Source organism: Cydia fagiglandana, chromosome 16, assembly GCF_963556715.1.
Source record: "Cydia fagiglandana chromosome 16, ilCydFagi1.1, whole genome shotgun sequence".
NCBI lineage: Eukaryota > Metazoa > Arthropoda > Insecta > Lepidoptera > Tortricidae > Cydia > Cydia fagiglandana.
This window is the reverse complement of record NC_085947.1, coordinates 3,429,462-3,449,932: the sequence shown is the minus strand read 5'-3', so window position 1 is coordinate 3,449,932 and position 20,471 is coordinate 3,429,462. Positions and strand designations below refer to the sequence as shown.

General features: G+C 37.6%; 1 protein-coding gene and 1 long non-coding RNA gene across 2 annotated transcripts in view; both read right to left on the bottom strand.

The window, feature by feature from the left end:
- The window catches only part of LOC134671783 (hemocyte protein-glutamine gamma-glutamyltransferase-like), a 30,269-nt gene extending 15,836 nt beyond the window's left edge, over positions 1-14,433 (bottom strand). The window contains exons 1-2 of the mRNA XM_063529613.1: positions 14,316-14,433; positions 35-118 (exon numbers count right to left, since the gene is read on the bottom strand). Coding sequence (XP_063385683.1) covers positions 35-105 — 71 coding nt within the window. The 5' untranslated portion in view covers positions 106-118; positions 14,316-14,433. The remainder of the gene's footprint in view (positions 1-34; positions 119-14,315) is intronic.
- Positions 1-20,471, bottom strand: part of LOC134671797 (uncharacterized) — a 498,925-nt gene that overhangs the window by 315,591 nt on the left and 162,863 nt on the right. The gene's annotated exons all lie outside the window — the stretch shown is intronic.

Below are 20,471 nucleotides of genomic sequence, written 5' to 3'. Positions count from 1 at the left end.
GACCATGTTTTATTAGACTATGCTGGAAGCTTACTTGACAGTGTTGTGTGTCTGGGCGTTCTCTCGGGGATAGAAATGCACTACGTCAACTAGCAGGGCCTCCATAGTTACACGATATCTGCGAACAAAAATGTTACCTATTTTTAACCCTTTGAACGCTTTGTCATAAACTAAAACGTCGCTTGAACGCCAAGGTAAGGGCGCAAGGGAGCTAAACCTTACTTTAAAAATGTAATTGCAATACGCAATACTCTTCTAGGGTAACATAATATGTTGTAATGTAACTATTATACCTAAAGTAAGACCTGTATCAAAAAGTCAAAGAGCTGGCGCAGGATAGGGAAAGCTGGAAGATACTCCACCGACAAGAGAATAACTCTTAAGTTAATGATGATGAAGACCTGTACACCAACATGAGAGCAATAAAGATATTCTATTCTATTCTATTTTAAAAGTTACTTTGACAGTGTACGCCATAGCACCTATAGTTGTCCTGAAAGTGCGCTACTAAAATCTAATTTTTAAAAATGTTAAATATATAACGTTTACCCAAATCTAAACATTATTTACTGACGGATTCATAAGTTTTCACTCCTGGCAACCGGCCATATAACAATCATATTTCAATCTGCATATACTTACCTAAAGTATTCTTAGACGCGATTTTCTACGACGACTTATACCTACTATTACTCGTTTTTCCAGCAACTAAAGCTATATTTCAATAAAATGATATATTATATTATTCAGCTTGTTCCAATTTCAAATAAAAGAATTTTATTATTATTAGCACACTTGCAGGGAGTAAAATCAAACTTTACACCAGAGATATTAATGGATGGAATCGGCCAAGTGCGAGTCGGACTCGCGCACGAAAGATTCCGTACCATTACGCAAAAATAGCGGAGGCAGTTATAAAGTTGACCCAAAAATTTTTTATTAAGCTATGAGCTTCATCATATATGTTCCTTGAGTAATTCTAAGCATTTCAAGCCTGGGAGGCAATAAGAAATGTGTGTCTACTCGGATTTGTAATGGATTCAAACCTTCAACCCCTTTTTAACCCTGTTAGGGGATGAATTTTACAAAACGCTGAAATTACTTTTCCTGTCTTTTAATAATTTCCCCAAATACAAAGATTCAAGTCCCGCGTTCGAAAAATTTTTTGATATCCATACAAACTTTCAACCCCTTTTTCACCACCTTAGGGGATGAATTTTCAAAAACGCTGAAATTAGTTTTCTTGTATGTTTATAATATATTGTTTTACGAAGTTTCAAATTCCTAGCTTAAAATAAAACTTGAACCTCATACAAACTTTCATCCCCTTTTTGACCCCCTTAGGGGTTGAATTTCTCAAAATCGCTTCTTGTCTCTTGTACACTATAAATGTAATCTAGTGTGCAAATTTCAACTTTCTATCTTTTGTAGTTTCGGTTCCGCGTAGATAAAATCTCCAACCAAATTTTTCACCTTTTTACGTTTTTCTTGTAAAATTACTATGAAACTGAAAAAAACAAATATCAGCAATGAATTCTACGTCTTTGGTTTATACAAAAATAATACCAAACTTGCCCAAGTACCCACCAGGATCAGAATAGATTTTTTTTAAAGATGACGGGTGGCGGCCGTCTTTGTACAGCACCCTCCCCCCCACCCCAGGCTAGAAATGCTTAGAATTACTCAAATATCAGATGTGATGAAGCTCATAGCTTAATAAAAAATTTTTGGGTCATGTATGGCAGCGTTACATAACTGATTCCAGTAAAAATAGCGTTTGTTGTATGGGAGCTATATTTAATTTATTCTATTTTTAGTATTTATTATTATAGCGGCAACAGAAATACATCATCTGTGAAAATTTCAACTGTCAAAATTCATGAACCGTGATAGCTACACGGTTCATGAGATACAGCCTGGTGACAGACAGACAGACGGACAGAGAAGTCTTAGTAACAGGACCCCGTTTTTACCCTTCGGGTACGGAACCCTAACGAAAAAGAAAGTAAGTAGCACAGCCGTCTCCATACAAAATAATACGGTTAAATATGTATGTAGTATTATTAACTATGGAGACGGCCGCTAATGACTGCTCCGCTATCCTAGGAATCCAGTACTAAATTCTATTTGCTTGAACCTAAAGAGAGCGATTACGTTTCCCATCTAGGCATGCCAATTCGTGAAATAACAGCAACATTGGAACATTGACGAATTATGAGCTTTATGTCTTTGTTATAAGGTTTACAATATAATAAAGATTATGGACGATGGTATAATATGGATTAACAAGTAAGTGCATATTATATGTATTGAGTTGTTATGCTTAGAAAGCTAATTTGGTCTATGATTTACAGATCATGACTAAGATTGTAAGTGAATCTATATTCAGCAATGTAGGAATATAGTTAGCAAAAAAAAAGCGTAAAATTATAGCATTTTAGGTGCAGCGGAGTGGTGTTAAAGGAATTGGTATAAATCATTCCAACTAAAATGGTAAATTAAGGTTAATATTAACGTAATTAACGCTAATTAATCATTAGGGTTGAAATTGTTTATACCGATTCCGTTAACACAACTCCGCTGCACCGAAAATGCTATAAAATTTACCTACGATGTCTGTTGTCGATGTCATCACAGAATTTTACTATGAAATTTAAAGACTGTTTAAGTGTCTATTTTAAATAATAACTCCCGTGAGAGCCAGCAATTAAAATTAAACTACCTTTTTGAGTGATCCGTTAAGTTAAGTTATTTAATGACATTGATGACAAATCAACAGCGCTAAAGCTAATTTAAATAATTATTCAATTTACTTACTGTGAATTAACATAAATATTTAATTTGAAGCCAATATTGACTTACTTCGTATGCTCGTTCGCTCGTAGGTATTTAATATTTATATTTATTTTAGGTATTCTTACAAGTTTCATTTCACCTTAATTTCTTTTATTTTAGACCAATATTCTAAGTCTATTTTTATTGAAGTAGGTATTTAACCTTTATTGCACATAAAATTATAATACCTTAAATGCCAAGGCATTCTCTACCAGTCAACTACTGGGCCAAAAGGAGACGTTTTTAGGGTTCCGTACCCAAAGGGTAAAACGGGACCCTATTACTAAGACTTCGCTGTCCGTCCGTCCGTCCGTCTGTCACCAGGCTGTATCTCACTAACCGTGATAGCTAGACAGTTGAAATTTTCACAGATGATGTATATCTGTTGCCGCTATAACAACAAATACTAAAAACAGAATAAAATAAAGATTTAAATGGGGCTCCCATACAACAAACGTGATTTTTGACCAAAGTTTAAGCAACGTCGGGTGTGGTCAGAACTTGGATGGGTGACCGTTTTTTTTTTGCTTCTTTTCCGTTTTTTTTTTGCATTATGGTACGGAACCCTTCGTGCGCGAGTCCGACTCGCACTTGCCCGGTTTTTTAGGTACAGGATTCATAGTTTATAAATTAAAACTTTTTTACGTAGGTACCTACGTTATATATTACTATTTACTTACATTTACTTAGTATAGTTCGTTTTTAGCATTAGAAAGAACTTGAAAGACGGTAAGCGATCTTGACATGTCTTTTAATCGAAAAACGCTTTTTAAAAATCAGTAACTATTGCTTACTAGCTGTGCCCGCGGCTCTGCCCGCGTGGAATTCGGTCTGTTGTATTTTTCTTCCTCTCTCCTGGAGGCGGAACTTGGAGTAAAGTTGACAGATGGATATGCTAGAGGACTGTAGTCCAGATAAAATATTTTACAATTAGGTACCACTAAATAAAACTACACTCCAAAATCAGTAGGTTTTTTCGCCCTTATTCAAATTTTACACGTGATTTAAACGACAGAGTTGTAGGTGTATATCGGACGATACAGTAAGGTACGCGCGCGAGCAAAAGCGAATCGGCTTGCCTGGCTAAAGCGCCACTCACCGTGGTCTTCTTCAGACTCCTGAGGAAAACCACGTGCCCTTTGTAACCTCAATGCGTTGCGAGACTTTCGCGAATCATTCGATATTTTTAGGGAAGGCATGGTAATGCGTATAAAATGCGAGTCCCAAATCGTTTGACTCCGCAAACGACCAGTGCCGGATATTTTGATGCCCTAAGCATTTCTAGACCATGGTGCCCCCTCTCCCTAGGGTCGTCAAGATTATATTGAATTTTTTTTTGGTCAATTGAGTGACGTTCATTGCCGCATTACTGCTGGATATGGAAATCAGTCACATCATTTTATGACAAAAATTGAGAGTCCTGCAGCAATAACGTTGCAACAGAGTATTGCTGCTGTAGTCGCCACCTGAATATCACCTTTATCATATCTTAGAATGTTATTGAAAACGCGAGCGAAGCGAGCGCGAAAATTTTTCGATATAAAAACGCAATTTGATAAACAGTTGTACTTTTTTACTTTTAGTATGGAAATCAGTCACCTCATGTTATCACGAAAATTGACAGTGCTGCAGCAGTAACGTTACACCAGAGTAATGCTGCTGCAGTTGCCACCCGAATATCATCTTTAGCATACCGCATAATGTTATTGAAAACGCGAGCGAAGCGAGCGCGAAAATTTTTCGATATAAAAAACGCCATTTGATAGACAGTTGTACATTTTTAGGGTTCCGTACCCAAAGGGTAAAACGGGACCCTATTACTAAGACTTTGCTGTCCGTCCGTCCGTCTGTCACCAGGCTGTATCTCACGAACCGTGATAGCTAGACAGTTGAAATTTTCACAGATGATGTATTTCTGTTGCCGCTATAACAACAAATACTAAAAACTGAATAAAATAAAGATTTAAGTGGGGCTCCCATACAACAAACGTGATTTTAGACCGTACCCATATAACCATTCCAGTCGCAGAATCATCAAAGTGGTAACTAAATGTCAGATGTGTCGTAACAGAGTCCACACAATGTGTATAGAATTGTTTCGAAACAAAGTGTCGTCGCCGTGTGTACACTTTTCCGTAACAAGGTGTCGACACATTTGTGTGCACTTTGCGTGCGGTTTGCGACTAAATCTGACAGAAAATTTGTGACAGCAAATGTCAATATAAAATACCTCTTGAAAACCAAGGTTTGTCAAACTACTATTAGTGTCTCGTGTGCTCGTAAGTAATTCTAGTAAGTCATCATGGGCGATGCAAATGAAAACCATATAAACACCCAACACCCGTCAACCTTTTACAGAAAAGTTTTTAAAGAAATGCAATAAGCTACTTAGGTCAGCCAACGAATGCTCCAAAACGTTGTAGAGGGAAATGCTCGGAACACAATTTTTGACTCTGTAACTTGGTTTGGACAAGTTAGGAGGTGAACATATCAAAAGTCCCCGGCCGTAGCCCTTGAGCAGGGGGAAGAGAGGGGGCTTTGATGGTCCCATTTTCCGGTTTTTCGATTATATCTCGGAAACTATGCATCTTAGCGACATGGCCACTTATACAAAATGAAAGTTAATTTAATTTGTTACAAGTTTATTCAGTCAATTTTTTCGATATGTTGAATAGTTTTTGAGATATCCGCTCTTGAAAGTTTATTTAGGGCTCTCAATATTATCTTGATATATCTACATCAGTGAAGGTGCTAGGCCGTGTATGGTATCGTTTTCGTATAAATCTGGGTTGCTGAATCCATTTAAGGTATCACATTGACACCATTCCACAAAATTAAAAAAAATCTTTTTAGGGTTCCGTACCTCAAAAGCAAAAAACGGAATCCTTATAGGATCACTCGTGCGTCTGTATGTCTGTCCGTCTGAATACACAAAATAGTTCTTTACCTATAGATGACAGGAAAACCTATTAGAAATGTGCAGTTAAGCGCGCGTCGGACTTAATGTACGGAACCCTTAATACGCTCGTCCGACTCGCACTTGGCCGGTTTTTTTTAAACTCCTCTTGACGCTTAACCGCTGAACCGATTTCGTTGAAATTTGGTATAGAAATAGTTTGCGTCCCGGAACAGGACATAGGATAGATCTTATAACCAAGCAACCTTTTGAAGGTGTGAAAAGTGGCGTGGAAATTTGTACGGGAAATCAATAACCGCTGAACCGATTTATATTAAATTTGGGATGGTCTACATCTTTGATTTAGTTAAAAATGATAAAAAAAACATGACTTCAAACCTAAACTTAAACAGTATTAACTTCAAGAAGTCAATTCTGAATTCCCCCCTACACCTCATTTCACACCTTTAAAGGATGATTTTTGAGATAACTTTTTATGTCCTGTCTCGGGACTCAAAATATATGTGTACTAAATTTAAATTAAAACTGTTCAGCAGTTTAAGCGTGAAGAGGAGTTTAAAAGAAAGTAAGTTTATATGTTTTTACTTTGGAATGGTGTCAATGTGATACCATAACTAAATTTGGTACTGCGCATTTATACGAAAACGATACCAAACATGGCCTCGTAGCTTTACTGTTGTAGAAGTCAAAATAAAATTGAGAGCCCTAAATTCTTATTACTTGACCAAACTTGTGTAGAAGGAAAAGGAAAAATAAAAGTCTTCGGCAGGAATATAAACACAAATATATATATTTTTTTTTTGCGTTACTATTTCAATCATCAAATATAAACATACCTTGATTATATTATTCTAGTGAGATCCTCATAGATAAACAAAAACATTTACTTAAAAAATTACAAGGTCGAAATGTCACGGAACTTGTGAGAGTAATATGTGAAAAATAAAAACTTTTATGACAAAAAAATCTGGACACAATTTAAGAAGCATCCAATTGCGTCGAGGAATCATCTGTATTTTTGCTTGTTTCATTACCTCCTCGCTTCTTTTTTTGTCCTTTGTATTCTGTAGCAATTTGTTAGATCTGAAAATAAAGATAACTTGCGTCGTCACGGATGTCGATTTATAGGTTTTAGGGAGTGCAGAATTCGAAAACTATGATCATTTTATATTCCAAGATGGCGGCTACGTATTTTGTCATAAAAGTCGTCATGGATATCGTTTTATAGGTTTTAGGGAGTGCAGAATTCGAAAATGATGACCATTTTGGATTCCAAGATGTCTGCCGTGCACTTTGTCATATAAGCCGTCATAGATGTTGATTTATAGGTGTTAGGAAAAGCAGATTTCGAAAATGATGACCATGACCAACAAAACGACATCCATATCGACTTTTAACATAGTGCATGGCCGCCATCTTGGATTCCAAAATAGTTATTATTTTCGAAATCTGCGCTCCCTAAAACCTATAAAACGACATCCATGACGACTTTTATGACATAGTGCATGGCCGCCATCTTGGAATCCAAAATTGTCATCGTTTTCGAAATCTGCGCCCCCTAAAACCTATAAAACGACACCCATGACGACTTATATGACATAGTGCATGGCCACCATTTTGGAATCCAAAATGGTCATCATTTTCTAAATCTGCGCCCCCCAAAACCTATAAAACGACACCCATGACGACTTTTATGACATAATGCATGGCCGCCATTTTGGATTCCAAAATGGCCATCATTTTCGAAATCTGCGTCCCCTAAAACCTATAAAACGACATCCATGACGACTTTTATGACATAGTGCATGGCCGCCATCTTGGAATCCAAAATGGTCATCGTTTTCGAAATCTGCGCCCCCTAAATCCTATAAAACGACACCCATGACGACTTATATGACATAGTGCATGGCCACCATTTTGGAATCCAAAATGGTCATCATTTTCTAAATCTGCGCCCCCCAAAACCTATAAAACGACACCCATGACGACTTTTATGGCATAGTGCATGGCCGCCATTTTGGATTCCAAAATGGTCATCATTTTCAAAATTGGAGCCCCCCAAAACCTATAAAACGACATCCATGACGACTTTTATGACATAGTGCATGGCCGCCATTTTGGATTCCAAAATGGTCATCATTTTCTAAATCTGCGCCCCCCAAAACCTATAAAACGACACCCATGACGACTTTTATGACATAGTGCATGGCCGCCATTCTGGATTCCAAAATGGTCATCATTTTCTAAATCTGCGCCCCCCAAAACCTATAAAACGACATCCATGACGACTTTTATGACATAGTGCATGGCCACCATTTTGGAATCCAAAATGGTCATCATTTTCTAAATCTGCGCCCCCCAAAACCTATAAAACGACACCCATGACGACTTTTATGACATAGTGCATGGCCGCCATTTTGGATTCCAAAATGGCCATCATTTTCGAAATCTGCGTCCCCTAAAACCTATAAAACGACACCCATGACGACTTATATGACATAGTGCATGGCCACCATTTTGGAATCCAAAATGGTCATCATTTTCTAAATCTGCGCCCCCCAAAACCTATAAAACGACACCCATGACGACTTTTATGACATAATGCATGGCCGCCATTTTGGATTCCAAAATGGCCATCATTTTCGAAATCTGCGTCCCCTAAAACCTATAAAACGACACCCATGACGACTTTTATGGCATAGTGCATGGCCGCCATTTTGGATTCCAAAATGGTCATCATTTTCAAAATTGGAGCCCCCCAAAACCTATAAAACGACATCCATGACGACTTTTATGACATAGTGCATGGCCGCCATTTTGGAATCCAAAATGGTCATCATTTTCTAAATCTGCGCCCCCCAAAACCTATAAAACGACACCCATGACGACTTTTATGACATAGTGCATGGCCGCCATTTTGGATTCCAAAATGGCCATCATTTTCGAAATCTGCGTCCCCTAAAACCTATAAAACGACATCCATGACGACTTTTATGACATAGTGCATGGCCGCCATCTTGGAATCCAAAATGGTCATCGTTTTCGAAATCTGCGCCCCCTAAATCCTATAAAACGACACCCATGACGACTTATATGACATAGTGCATGACCACCATTTTGGAATCCAAAATGGTCATCATTTTCTAAATCTGCGCCCCCCAAAACCTATAAAACGACACCCATGACGACTTTTATGGCATAGTGCATGGCCGCCATTTTGGATTCCAAAATGGTCATCATTTTCAAAATTAGAGCCCCCCAAAACCTATAAAACGACATCCATGACGACTTTTATGACATAGTGCATGGCCGCAATTTTGGATTCCAAAATGGACATCATTTTCGAAATCTGCGCCCCCCAAAACCTATAAAACGACACCCATGACGACTTTTATGAGGGTGCGCCAAAGTTCATATAAAATTGCAAATTCGATTATTGAAACTCCGAAAATGTATCTCATACAATTTTACATCCTAATGATCATTATACATTTTCATTTTAGACAATACTCATTGGAACATCCAATTTATTATATTCATAGTGTCATTCTACATAGATATTTCTATTACTAAAATTTATGATAATTTATTCGACATATCGATTTCTACATATTAGATTTTATTTACAGCAGCATGCACCTGCAATAGTAAATTCTAAATAAGAAAAAAAGACAAAAATAAACAGAAAAGTAGATCAAGTCAGGTTAAAATCCTGCCAGAAAGGTGGGTTAGGTTAGGTTAGAACTGCGACCCTCACAGAACCGATGTGCTGCCGAAAGGTGGGTTAGGTTAGGTTAGAACTGCGACCCTTACAGAACCGAAATGCTGCCAGACAGGTGGGTTAGGTTAGGTTAGAACTGCGACCCTTACAGAACCGAAATGCTGCCAGACAGGTGGGTTAGGTTAGGTTAGATCTGTGACCCTCACAGAAACGAAATGCTGCCAGAAAGGTGGGTTAGGTTAGATTAGAACTGCGACCCTCACAGAACCGAAATGCTGCCAGAAAGGTGGGTTAGGTTAGGTTAGAACTGCGACCCTCACAGAACCGAAATGCTGCCAGAAAGGTGGGTTAGGTTAGGTTAGAACTGCGACCCTCACAGAACCGAAATGCTGCCAGAAAGGTGGGTTAGGTTAGGTTAGAACTGCGACCCTCACAGAACCGAAATGCTGCCAGAAAGGTGGGTTAGGTTAGGTTAGAACTGCGACCCTCACAGAACCGAAATGCTGCCAGAAAGGTGGGTTAGGTTAGGTTAGAACTGCGACCCTCACAGAACCGAAATGCTGCCAGAAAGGTGGGTTAGGTTAGGTTAGATCTGTGACCCTCACAAAAACGAAATGCTGCCAGAAAGGTGGGTTAGGTTAGGTTAGAACTGCGACCCTCACAGAACCGAAATGCTGCCAGAAAGGTGGGTTAGGTTAGGTTAGAACTGCGACCCTCACAGAACCGAAATGCTGCCAGAAAGGTGGGTTAGGTTAGGTTAGAACTGCGACCCTCACAGAACCTAAATGCTCCCAGAAAGGTGGGTTAGGTTAGGTTAGATTTGTGACCCTCACAGAACCGAAATGCTGCCAGACAGGTGGGTTAGGTTAGGAAATAATATTATGGGCACAGATACATTCTCAGTGACAACATTATGAGTAATAAAAAACGGAATATGTATCGTTATGAAATAATGTAGATAGTAGTACAAAAAACTATTAAAAAAATATATGAGAAACAATTTTCGGAGAAATGATGATTATGACTACAAAGCGGTATTATTAGAAATATTCGAATCATTAATTGTATATGAGCCAATATGGACCCCTTTTATGACATAGTGCATGGCCGCCATTCTGGATTACAAAATGGTCATCATTTTCTAAATCGGGGCCCCCTAAAACCCATAAAACGACATCCATGACGAATTTTATGACATAGTGCATGGCCGCCATTTTGGAATCGAAAATGGTTATCATTTTCGAAATCTGCGCCCCCCAAAACCTATAAAACGACACCCATGACGACTTTTATGACATAGTGCATGGCCGCCATTCTGGATTCCAAAATGGTCATCATTTTCTAAATCTGCGCCCCCCAAAACCTATAAAACGACACCCATGACGACTTTTATGACATAGTGCATGGCCGCCATTCTGGATTCCAAAATGGTCATCATTTTCTAAATCTGCGCCCCCCAAAACCTATAAAACGACATCCATGACGACTTTTATGACATAGTGCATGGCCGCCATCTTGGAATCCAAAATGGTCATCATTTTTGAAATCTGCGCCCCCCAAAACCTATAAAATGACACCCATGACGACTTTTATGACATAGTGCATGGCCGCCATATTGGATTTCAAAATGGTCATCATTTTCTAAATCGGGGCCCCCTAAAACCTATAAAACGACATCCATGACGACTTTTATGACATAGTGCATGGCCGCCATCTTGGAATCCAAAATGGTCATCATTTTTGAAATCTGCGCCTCCTAAAACCTATAAAACGACACCCATGACGACTTTTATGGCATAGTGCATGGCCGCCATTTTGGACTCCAAAATGGTCATCATTTTCAAAATTGGGGCCCCCTAAAACGTATAAAACAACATCCATGACGACTTTTATGACACAGTGCATGGCGGCCATTTTGGATTCCAAAATGGTCATCATTTTCGAAATCGGCACTCCCTAAAAGCTATAAATCGACACCCATCTCGACTTTTATGACAAAGTGTTTGGCTACCATCTGCATGCAAGACATTTCTATTATTTTTACGTACATAAATGGCCCCCTGTCAACTTCCAACCGAGATTTAATCGATAATTTATTCGATTAATGTTCAGATTAATTCAATTTCAACCTATGTTAGGTCGACTAAACTAATCGTGATTAAAATTTGAGAATTAACTTTTTTTATTCCATTAATTAGTCGAATAAACAGTTAATCTATTAAGTCCCATCTCTGACCACGGCATTTTTACACTTTGAGAATATCTGAAAACAAATGAACACAAGGAGCCATTTTGCAAATCCAATAACTTTGTTATTACTTTTGACAGCGCGTGTCATGTGTCTACACAGAGTCGACACAAAGTCGAAACATTTGCGACTACTTTGTGACTGCAATATTTCTCAGCCTTAAACCATATTTATACATCATAATTAACAAGTTTCGTAGTATGTAAAGCGTTATTTCTGTTATTTAAGTATAGTATACGCATCGAAGTACTAAAAATGCATCAAATAATATATTTATGAACACAGGCACTGAGAAGTAAACAATTTCATTTCCGGCTAAACTAAAACAATTTGGTGGCGCGTTGATTATATTACACTTAGTTTATCAAATCACTCGAGCAGTTTAATTCCCCATAATAATTTAAGTCCTATTGTAATATAAATGCAAACAATATATAATTACGTCTTGTAATCCGTTTTAGAGATGGCGTATTAATGTCACTTATTTTTATTTAACTATTTTTCCATCTGACAGTTTCCATTTGACAGGAACAAAATGAACGAATGAACGAATGATTTTGGCATAAAGTAGTCGCAAACTAGTAACAATGTGTGCACACGGCGACCACACTTTATGTCACTTTGTGTCATGTGTCGACCCTTCCCCATTTCTGGTAACTGTGTCGACACGGCGACGACTCTGCGACTGGAATTGTGACCGAAACAGACGGTGTCGACACAAGATGTGTCTACACCGCGTCGTAACGGCGACTGGAAATGGTTGTATGGGTAGTTAAGCAACGTCGGGCGGGGTCAAGTACTTGGATGGGTGACCGTTTTATTTTTGCCTGTTTTTGCATTATGGTACGGAACCCTTCGTGCGCGAGTCCAACTCGCACTTGCCCGGTTTTTTTACTTTTAGTCCCAACCAGGCGCGAAAAAGTTTGCCCCTCCTTCCTAAGTAGCGCCGTAAGATTCAGGGGCAAACTTAAATCAAGCGGGTATTGTGGCTACCCCCCCTTATATGGGTTGAATTTTTATAGCCTATAACCTGGCCGGAGATTTTCTCGACAGATTAGTAAAGTTTTCATCAAAATCCGTTCAGCCATTTTCACGTGATGCGCGTTCAAATAAACAGATAAACAGACAAACAGACAAAAATTCTAAAAACTGTTGGAACGTGTTCTGTTATCGATTCTAAGTATCCCCAGCCAACTTTTTTTCAAATATCTTCCATGTACAGACTTTCGACCGTCTACAGCTTTATTATATGATTTATTTATTTATTTATTATTTATTATTTATTATTTATATGTATTTATATTTATATGTATAGATAGATGAAAGCAGAAGAATATAAATGATCGTATTAGATTCATAATTGTTACATATTTGCCGTAACTTATTTTTAAAATGTGTTTTTCAATTAAAAGACACATCAAGATTGTTTACCTTATTTCTAATGCTAAAAAAACGAACTATAGATGTTAGTAGGTAAGATCAACTATTGCAATAATTGCTGCTCAATCACTACCAATAAGTTTCTTGGAACTTATGTACCTAAGTACATTTTATTAATACTACGTCGGTGAAAAAACAAGCATACGGCCCGCCTGATGGTAAGCAGTCACCGTAGCCTATGGACGCCTGGAACTACAGGGCTGTTACATGCGCGATGCCGGACCTTAGCGCTTCGCCAATCCTTAATACCTATTTACCAATCGCTTTTCAATAAAGAAAGGGACCGGGCTATTCCCAATAAGCCCTATAGCCTCCTAGGCCCAGCCATAGAAAGGAATTGGCACTGAAATTTGAACCTTTAGTGCATGGAATAGAGTTGATTTTGGTTTTGTTTGAAAATTATACGAAACAAAACAAATGCGACTCTGTTCCAATTGAATATGATTTAAATTTCATCGAACTGAATAAGTACTATAGGTAGAACCTTGGGCCTGAGAAGGATAGTCTTTCCTCTGGGTTTGGACGGCCAGATAGTAAACGCTTTCATATAAACTAGTGCCTGTGCCAATTCTTAAGTTGCTAAAGGGGATGCGGTTCAGGATTCAGGATGAAATGGAGAAAACGTAAAGATGAGAAGGATCGCTGCCCGGTTCGAACTTTAAGATACGTCATTTAATAGATATCTAATCTAGATCTAGAAACGATATGGATTAGATATGTCAGTGTTAAAAGTGTCGTTTTTGTTTGAAGAAACATTTCATTTCACACTGACATATCTAATCCATATCGTTTCTAGATCTATTAATTGACGTATCTTAAAGTTCGAATCGGGCCGATATTGAGTTTGTTAATAATTTCTCTTTGTTAATCTAGTTATCTCTCGTTAATTATTTCTCGTTAATCTCCAGTCATGATTTATTAAATCAAGCTTTGCAATTTATGATTTGCATGTGATGAACCTAAATGTTTGTATGTACCTAATTACTCATGTTTTTATAAAAACATAGGCAACTTTATATTATTCCGTAACATTGAACATTTTTTATAATTTACCTATAGGCACGAATCATTAATCATTTGAGCTTAAGTAATTAGGTTCTCCAATCGGTGACTGCAATTAGATGTTTTTTTATTTAAAAAAACAGTAAACATACCTTTTTAAAATCTAGTCACTTCACTATTTCTTCACAACACTTTCGCACCGTTATTTTCGGCCGGCGCGTTTAATTCGAAACGTTCGAATTTCGATCGTCGCGCGTGCGCGGTCCAAAACAACTGACGCGCGGCGGCGCCGGCGCGGTCGTAATATAGTAACATCTTCGAATACGTCATCTTACGTCATCTCACGTTGACACACGTGTCAAATTAGTCGTAGACTCGTAACACCCATGAGGATTCTCTCTCTTTGGCCGTTCCCTAATTTATTTATTTAGAAATTTAATTCAGGCAACATACATAATGTCCTCCTTCTTGAGAGGCTGGCCAGATATTGCACTAAATAGAGACGAGTGGAGAAAGAGGGGGGAGGCCTTTGCCCAGCAGTGGGACACAGTGGGCTCTGAATAATAATAATATATACATAATGTATTTTATAAACTTAAAATTAAACACTATTTAGTCGACAAAACGGCGTGGCTCCGTTGCATCGGCTGCTCTTGTGTCGGATTCGGCAGTTTGCCTCGGAACCTCCGAAACACGACACCTTTCGGCCAGAAGTCGGCGCACTCGATGGTCCCCTGCAGCGGCCGCGGCACGCGCACCACAAAAGAGTTGAAGTGCACGTAATGCCTAATATCTGAGGATCGTGGTCAGTATCAGGGTTGCATCTGGAGAGGTAGGATCTAGGTCTGATCTAGATAGATCTAGATCAGCTGCCTCCACCGGTTTCTGTCCAACGCGTCTCCGACGACCGTGTAGAAAGCAGAGGATGACGAGTCTTTAACTTGATCGGCCCATCTTATCGGTCCATGAGGATTATTCTGATTTTAATAACGGGATGAGGTTGATTTGGGTTTGTTATGGATTTTGACGTTTCCGGTTGAAAAAAATAGGCTTCAGAGGAAGCTCAAGCGCGAGAGAGGTTGGTTTTATAGTCCCACGCTGGCCCAATGCGGGTTGGTGACTTCACATTACACCTTTGAATTTCTTCGCGGATGTACGCAAGTTTCCTCACGACGTTTTCCTTCACCGAAAAGCTATAGTGTTACGAGTAAGTTCTAAGTTCCGGAAAACTCATTGGTAGCCAGGATTTGAACCTCTGGATTACAATTCGGACATCACCGCTGTTAAAAATATATATGTATAATATATTCATACTGGTAAATACTGTAGGTTCATTCAAAGTATTCTTCGCGTACGCACTGACATTGACACAGTTGATATACTTTTCGCAATAACTTGGTGACGTTTTCTGCAATTACATGTTAGTTTAGTGTCAGTTATCTTTGGTTCTTGGAAATTAAAATAACGATGTAGACAATTTCGAAGAACAAGCATGCAAATAATAATTTCCGTTTTTTCCTATTGACGTAAGGAACCCCAAAATTATAGTAAAATCCATGTACCAATTTTGCACTAACAAAATGTGGAAGTACCACAATGAACTTCCATTGTGGTACTTAGACACTTTGTTTTCCACATATTTTATTAAATTTTGACGATTATGGTAGCTCTCTGCTACTACAAATCCTGTGCAGAATTAGCTTGGTCCAACTCTACAGATACAATGCGGCATGAAAGGGTAGAAATTAAATAAAATTGAACTAAACAATTTCCACACAAAATTGTTGCCATGTTTAAGCATTTTACGTCAAAAATGTGAGTTACGAAGAAAGTGGCGCCCTCATTTATTTTCTACTATTTTATTTTACCTGTAATAATGTATTACACAACGAAGGCGGGATAAATATCTGACAAGATCTTATTTGTAGAGTCATAAGAGCGTGTCTCATATTTTTGCGGCCTTCGAAGAGTAAATAAATAAATATATTATAGGACATCTTACACAGATTGTCTAAGTCCTACAGATCTTATAAAGAAGGCTTGTGTTATGGGTACTCAGACAACGATATATATATATAATATATAAATACATAGAAAACAACCATGACTCAGGTACAAATATCTGTGTCATCACACAAATAAATGCCGTTACTGGGATTTGAACCCAGGACCATTAGCTTCACAGGCAGGGTCACCCACTAGGCCAGACCGGTCGTCAAACAACAACATAACATATTACCTATGATTCTGTTTTACTTATTAGAATATGATGAGACTGATGAAATATGGCCATGATAAAGTCCGCCCTCGGACAAAGTCCCGCGCCGGTGACGTGTGGCCACGACCTTAGGGAAACACGGCTGAGTCTATGAATAGCGGTCGCTACTGAACGTGCTATACGGTGACCACACGTTACATCATCCGTATATAGGGTTGCCAGATGGTCGGGATTTGGCGGGATTCTCCCGATTTTTAGCATGTGTTCCCGATTCCCGACAAAGTGAAACTTGTCCCGAAAAACAACTTCACGTTATAAAACAATAATTTCAAGTTCCGAACTGTCGCCGAACGAGCGAGCTACTACGTCCGCTCGCCAATAATGTAAAATATCGTTGTTTTTAATATAATCACTTTAATATGAATGTATTTTTTTTCCCGAATTAAGCCCTAAATCCCGAAAAATTGATATTGTTTCCCGATAATAGCGCCTTTCGATCTGGCAACCCTATCCGTATGAGATTAGCTAGAATAACAATCATGAACGCCAATAGAGTTAGACCGCAATAAGTCTGCAACGATTTTCATAGCACAGGTATAAGTCATAGTTATTAACTCACATTATAGACGGGTCTAACGCGAATTATATTCAATTACCTTTATTTACCGACGTTTCGACACAGGTTTCACTGGACTGTGAAACCTGTGACGGACTGGACTGTGTCGAAACGTCGGTAAATAAAGGTAATTGAATATAATTCGCGTTAGACCCGTCTATAATGTGAGTTAATATGTATTCAAAACGCGAAAGTTTAAAATATTATATAAGTCATAGTTTCATAGAAGTTTGACGTTTAAAATAACACTTGCACTGCACGTGCTATCAAAATCCTTGCTGACTTATTTTGTTATTAATAATCTAGAACAGGTAATTTTTATAATTATTTTTTATTAATAACAATAATGCCATATGCAAATAAATATTGTAGGGATATTCTTACACAAATTGACTATGTCCCACGGTAAGCTAAAAAAAACTTTTTATAAATAAATAAAAAAAATCTTAACTAACTATGCCCATTGAGTTTTCCTAAACGTACTTAACCATACCCCGAAGTTAACGGAATTCAATAATAACACGGTGTATAATCCCAAGACAGTTCTAACAGTACCTACATACTTATACATATTTTGCGTTTCATAATTTACCTCATCACAAATCGTCGAATCTGAGGTCGTTGCCTCATTATCACCATAGTTCATTGACCTTTGACCTACACATGTATTCGGTTAATTAATGGATAATTATAACAACATCATTGTGTTATTTTATTACGCGGTTTATTTACTTCTTAGTTGGCAGTTCAATTTATTTAAATTAAAAAGCTCACCCAGTGCGTACAGCCTAAGTGATGTACGTGAAAAAAAATACACGAAATAGGTATTTACCTATAGATAACCTGGAAAACCTATTACAAATGTGTGGTAGAGCATGAGTCGGTCTTACTTAGTTTTTGATCCGACCCTTACGGAGTTTTTTAAACACATTTCACGCACGTTTCACATCAAAAAATACCTACATTGTTAAAAATTGTGTAGTCTACGGAACCCTTGGAACGTGAGTCCGACTCGCACTTGGCCGGTTTTTTATTTTTATATTTACTCCTACAGCTTAGCAACGTTTAAATATGAGCTGGACGTCGATTGTTTTTATTTTAGACCGGACAAAATAAATGTGCAGTTGCTAAAAAACGCGTTATTGGTCCATAAATTGAGACTTGGCATCAAACCAAGTTTAGGTTCGAGATCCACTGCCGCGCCACGCCGCGCTATGTCGATGTCGGCGGCCGATCGTAAGATCAGGCAGATCGTAATGTTCCTGTGATAGTAATGATCGTAATGTTTTCAGGATAGTTACATTAAACCAATGTATAGGTAAGATAGTTGCTTCAGATGCCCGAAGGGCAAACTGCCCAGAAATAGGAGCCCTGCGTAGCGGGGCTCCGTCGACTTAGGGAACGAGTCAAAGATTTTCACATTTCATGATATTGCTTAGGAATTTCACGATATGCCTGATCTTACGATCGGCCGCCGACATCAATAAGCCCGATAGTACACTAATTATTTCCGCTGATTACCCATTTTTGGCTTATATTGACGCGGCACGCGGCTAAAGGCGTGTTTTAAATTAAATACGAGTATAATGTGACCAGTGGAGTATGGACCTATCGCTTATTTTTTAATACCTACCTTATGTAATTACCCGCTTTCTGTGGCTTTTTCCTTTATTTCAGTTAGGAAAGTGCTATTTAATTAAGGAATAAAGATTGTCGGTAGAAGCTTTTTAGCGATATGACCGTCTGTTTTTATCTAATAAAAATAATAAATAAATAAAAATAGTTGTAAGTTGTTCTTTTTCTGTATTTCATTACGCGGTGTAAAGCCTGACAACAGTTTATTTAACCCTCGCCATTTGATAGGAAGTAACTCAAGAAAATTGGAGCAATTGCTGTGTTACCATGTTAAAAAATTTGAAGAAGATTATAGGAATAAAGGTCCTATAATCGAATTGGAGACTGAACGTTTTATAATCGAGGTTGGTAGTCCTGAAAGCGACACAACATCTGATGAAAATCAGACTTCGTCAGAGTCAGAAAACGGAGAATATATAAATATTGAATATTTAGAATCAGATTTTGACGAATAGGTAAAATGAAAGAATCGAATTCTCTGTAAGCAATGTTTCTGACATTATACGAGTATCAACGTGAAGCCAATGCCCACTACCCCAACTATACATGACGTACGCACATTATTGCCATACGTAAGCTGTTTGCAGCGACACTATCTCAGGGTTAAATAAACTGTTGTCAGGCTTTATAAGAGAATAGAGAGAACTTAATGCACAACTAACATAATTATATTTCTATTATATTGTCATGTTTTGATAATATAAAACCTGGTCATGTGAAAACAGACAGGTAATAAAATATTTATAGCACAAAATTAAATGTTTTAAGCTCGAATCCAGTGATATGCGAAGCTATTAAGAGTCTGTGCGGAAAGAGTAGAGACGTAAAATATATGGGCTCCGGACTACATTTCACGACTCTTTCCGCACAGACTCTTAATAGCTTCGCATATCACTGGATTCGAGCTTAAAACATTTAATTTTGTGCTATAAATATTTTATTACCTGTCTGTTTTCACATGACCAGGTTTTATATTATCAAAACATGACAATATAATAGAAATATAATTATGTTAGATGTGCATTAATCATTATTGTAATTACTTTGTTATTTTAATAGGTAAGTATATCTGAAATGCCTAATATAAATCTGGCACAATAGAAATATACCTACTAAACTCTAAAAAATACTCGATTAAAATAAAGGGCTTTATTTTGCTTTAGCTAAATAGCCATGCTTATTACTTAAGAGCCAACAGGAGTGGTCATTTCTCCATACAAACGTACTCGACTGTTTCCTCCGTGGGTTTTGATGCTAGAGCAATGATTTTTTCAACACATATTAATATTGTCAATATCTGTGTCGGACCGTTTTGATTTTTATAATCACTTTGCTTTTTATAACAGATAATTTCATAATCATTTAGATTTCCAAATTTGGTTACGATTGGTTAAGTTTTGGAGGAGGAAACAGTCGAGTACGAAACCTCGATATTTGAGATTTTTATGCAGGATTTTTCGCCTTGTCCTTATCGCACTAGTTTTAGGAGCCGCTTCCGTTAGCGAGACGGGTATATTTACCTAAAATATTTAAAACTTAGCTCCTGTTTCATCGTACTAGAGTGTCTACGGAACAGATTCTAGTTATTCAAGAAAAATAATTGAACATAATATACCCTAGTGAGTATTATATTCTTTGATAATATACATATACAATCATTAATAATTATTAGTGATTAATGATGGAATTATTGTAACTAGACGCACTAGCTGATCTAGTTAACATAAATAATGATTGACACAGCTGATCAATCGATCTATATTATTTTCATAAACTTTAAAACCTCAATTATTATATACAAATGTTAATTAAAATAAATACATGTAAGTAACTATAATA